A 3,667-nucleotide genomic window follows, 5' to 3' on the forward strand; every position below is an offset into this window, starting at 1 on the left:
GTTTGTTNACCAGTCTTATGCATCAGGAAGTAGAGAGGTGTTCCTGTATGTCTGAGTCAGTGCAGAAATATCATCGACTGAGAAGTGTTTGGGATCTTTCAGCACTGAACAATGTGATCTTAGGGATCAAAGATATATATAAGTAGTTATAAGCTATTACCTATGTGTACATGGATGACAGAGGCTTGTTGATTCCCGACAATCGACCACACAAAACATAAACCCAGGCAGAAGAGGAGCCGCCACAAATTGCCTTATCAAGGTGGTCCTCTCTCTTATGTGATGCTTTCAGGGTCCTGTTCACTTTAGGGGGTTGCCGTCGCGCGTTTTCTGGCCGTTGGCCCCTTGATGATACTACCAATCAGGTGAAAAATGCAGATAATCTTTTGCTCATGCTCCGTGAAGTTATCCAAACTGCCGAGCGGGACTGGGGTGTTACAGTGGTAGCAGTGACATCAGATTGTAGTGGAGAATCCAGGAGTGCAAGGAAGAAGCTCCTCCTTGAGAGACCACAACTGGTTACTCCTGACTGTTACGCTCATCAAGTATGCAGAAATTTCAGGAAATTGTTATGATAACTTGCTGACTTATTTGCAGATTAACCTTGTTGTCGGCGACTATTTCAAGTCATCAGAATGGTTTTTCACATATGCTGACATGGCTAATGAAGTAATTGCATGGTTGCGGAGTCGCACTTTCCTCCTGGTCCTTCTCCGTGACATTCAACTGCAGATGCCTCATGGCAAGGCTCTCACAATCATCAGAGCTGTACTCACACGCTGGACGGCTCATTATTTGGCATACCGTCGTCTTCTAGAGGTGAAGACATCCTTGGAACTACTTGCAGAGCACCCGCAACTATATGCATCAGGTGATGCTGTCTCTCGTGCCAAGACAGAAAAGATGATTCCCATCATCAAGAACAGCTTGTTCTGGCATCATCTCGCAAGGTATGCATGACAACAAATATATGAAATTGCCTACTCATCGTTTGATTTGCAGGATCAAAAATCATCTTGAACCACTTGCAATTGCGGCACACATCACACAAGCAGCACACTGTCGCTTGGATCAAGTGCTATTGACATTTGGTCTTTTTGTCATGCAGTACTCAAGCATGACTGATCCTGCCGACAAGACAGTTGTTGAGGTGATTGTCTCTAGCCTTGAACGCCGGTGGGAGAAGGCGGACCAGGATGTTTTCATTGCAGCTGTGATTCTTAACCCCTTTTATAAGACCAAGCCCTTTCAGCGTATTGCCATCTTCAATAATGCCCGCATCTATATGCTGATGTCAAGACTGTGGACCCGATTCTTTTCTTGCAATACACCAAGCACCCTGAACACAGAGCTGATGGAATATATGGAAGATAGGAATACTTATGATGGTCTTGCAGAATACTCAAGCCAGATTGCAGCTGGTGCATACCTAAAAGTGAGTTTTCAATACCCATACATTCTATAAATATTTATGCTGCAACAGGGAGAGAGCCCTGACCCTCTGAATGTATGGAAAGGGTTCTCTTATGCAGGTTCAGAGCCATCACCGTTGGTGAAGCTAGCAAACCATATCCTGTCCATTTGTGCCAATTCTGCATCATGCGAGCGTTTGTTCAGCACCTTCGGACTCATCCTCACAAAGTTACGGAACCGACTTGGGGAGAAGACCATGCTATCACTGGCAGAATTGAAAATGCATCTCCGTGACGAGCATGTGCGAAATGATGTACAGCAACGTCTCAAGCGTCATCTCGGGGGTGCAAGACCACCACCTCAGGCTATGGACCCTGGCCATCCTCCTTCCCAAGATGCTTCTGGTTCTGGATCAGAACCCATACCACCTTCTGCACCAAGACCAGCATTCTCAACACCTACAGATGACCCTGCTGGTGCTACAACTTCCCAGTCCCTGGAGGGTGCAGAACGACACAATACTATCAGGAATATTGCTGCAACACTTGAGCAGATGATCGAGGAGGACACAGAGGACACAGAGACCCCATATCCATCCAAGATTTCATTGAAACTAACTGAAATTTTCGACTTCTCTACTCAATACTGGACTGCAGAATATGCCGAGAAGCCTCGTCGGAGCCTTGATGATGAACTAGAGCTGTACCAACTACTGGACTTGGATGCTGAGGGGGAGGAAGTGGAGGCAGACTTCACACTGGATGATGCTGCAGGTGCTGTATTGGCTATGTAGTTTCACTGTACATCTGGGTGGAATAGTATGCTACAGGGTTGTTTATTCGAGACAGTCGATGGCGCCGTGGTTCCCTTTGCCGAATGACCGGCAAGAGGCTGGCACGCGATTGGCTGAGACATGCTCTGGCGCGCGGCTCGCGATCGCGGATCATTCCGGTGGACTATTTCCACGGTCGACGGTCGACCGGCACAACACTGCACAGTGCGGATACAGCTCCGGAGACCGGCAGTAATGCCGGCGTCATGACGGTCAGGGTCTGATCTTCTTACGCGTAATACGCGCCCTTTGTATTGGGCGAGATTTCGTTGGGGAGAGCCATTCATTCATATCCTGTATAATGCCAAGTTTCACTCCCTATGGGTGTCGGACGCGCCTTTGGACAGTGGCTAACTATCACCCCCTCCGGCATAGGTTAGCTACGCTCCTTTCGCCTCGCTGTACAAACGGCGCCGCCGCCCATCCACCGCTCCTTCACCCAGCACACATTCCTTCCCCAAAATGCCGAAAAAGCGGCCCTCGCTGCAGTCGATCTTCGTCCCCTCCAAATTCCTCTCCTCCTCCCAGCCGCAGTCCCCCACGACCGCGCCGAGGCAGCGCGACCCCGCGTGGCCAGACCCCCCGCTCTCCTCCCGCACGCGCGCGTTCTCCGAAGTCCCGCGCCCGCGCCCGCGGCCCGCGCACGCGCGGCAGCCGTCCTCGTCCTCGCTCGCGTCGTCCTACGCGGACCTGGTGCACCACGGCGAGGTGGACCTGCCCTTCCCCGCGCCGCAGCCGGGCAGCTCGCCGCCGTCCGGGGACCTGCTGCCCGACGACCCGTTCGCGAACCTCTCGCCGGGCGCGTCGGTGCTCGCCTTCCCGTCCCCTCTGCCGTCTCCCGCGCTCCCGGTCCCCGCGCCCCCGCCCCCGCCGACGCCGACGCCCAAGTCCCCGCTCTCGCCGAGCCGCCCGGCGCTGAGACCGAGCGCGTCGACGAGCACGGCGCGAAGGTGTATATTACGGGCAGGCGGAAGGAGGTGCTGGAGAAGGTGGCGGGGGAGTGGAAGGCGAGTGGCGAGAACGGGTCGCTCGTGCCGTGAGTGCTGTTCACTAGTGGACGGCGGGCTAGTGTTGATTGGATGTACGCAGGCTGGCCATGGATGCGACGGACAAGGAGAGCATCATGTACGCGCGGAAGGAGGTCGAGGAGAAGGATGGGCGTCTGCACGTTCTCGTGAACAAGTGGGTTCTCCTCTCCTCCTGCAAGCCGCTCTGACATGTCCCCCCTCCCCACTAGCGCCGGCCAGACAGGCCCCCGCTCGGGCTTCATGAACGACCCGCAGGCGCCGGAGCGTAAGGACGCGGACACGTTCGGGCTCGCGCTCTTCGCGAACGAGGACATCGAGGGCTGGGCCGCGCTCTACAAGATCAACACCTTCTCGATCTTCTTCGTCACAACCGCGTTCCTCGGGCTGCTTGACA

General features: G+C 53.9%; 2 protein-coding genes across 2 annotated transcripts in view; both read left to right on the forward strand.

The window, feature by feature from the left end:
- Positions 1-2,206, forward strand: part of GLOTRDRAFT_49718 (uncharacterized protein) — a gene marked incomplete at both ends in the record, with an annotated part of 4,710 nt that extends 2,504 nt beyond the window's left edge. The window contains 5 exons of the mRNA XM_007872213.1: positions 310-545; positions 598-669; positions 748-950; positions 1,003-1,435; positions 1,484-2,206. Of these exons, the coding sequence (XP_007870404.1) occupies positions 310-545; positions 598-669; positions 748-950; positions 1,003-1,435; positions 1,484-2,206 (1,667 nt within the window). The remainder of the gene's footprint in view (positions 1-309; positions 546-597; positions 670-747; positions 951-1,002; positions 1,436-1,483) is intronic.
- Positions 2,207-2,707: 501 nt separating this feature from the next.
- GLOTRDRAFT_133360 (uncharacterized protein) lies at positions 2,708-3,647 on the forward strand (the record flags this gene model as incomplete). The annotated part of the gene is made up of 4 exons (XM_007872286.1): positions 2,708-3,132; positions 3,213-3,281; positions 3,335-3,427; positions 3,483-3,647. Coding segments are annotated over 4 exons (752 nt in total), but the record flags the coding sequence as incomplete, so codon positions are not given.
- Between the last annotated feature and the right edge of the window lie 20 nt (positions 3,648-3,667).

The sequence above is a fragment of the Gloeophyllum trabeum genome (assembly GCF_000344685.1).
Source record: "Gloeophyllum trabeum ATCC 11539 unplaced genomic scaffold GLOTRscaffold_00017, whole genome shotgun sequence".
NCBI classification, from domain to species: domain Eukaryota; kingdom Fungi; phylum Basidiomycota; class Agaricomycetes; order Gloeophyllales; family Gloeophyllaceae; genus Gloeophyllum; species Gloeophyllum trabeum.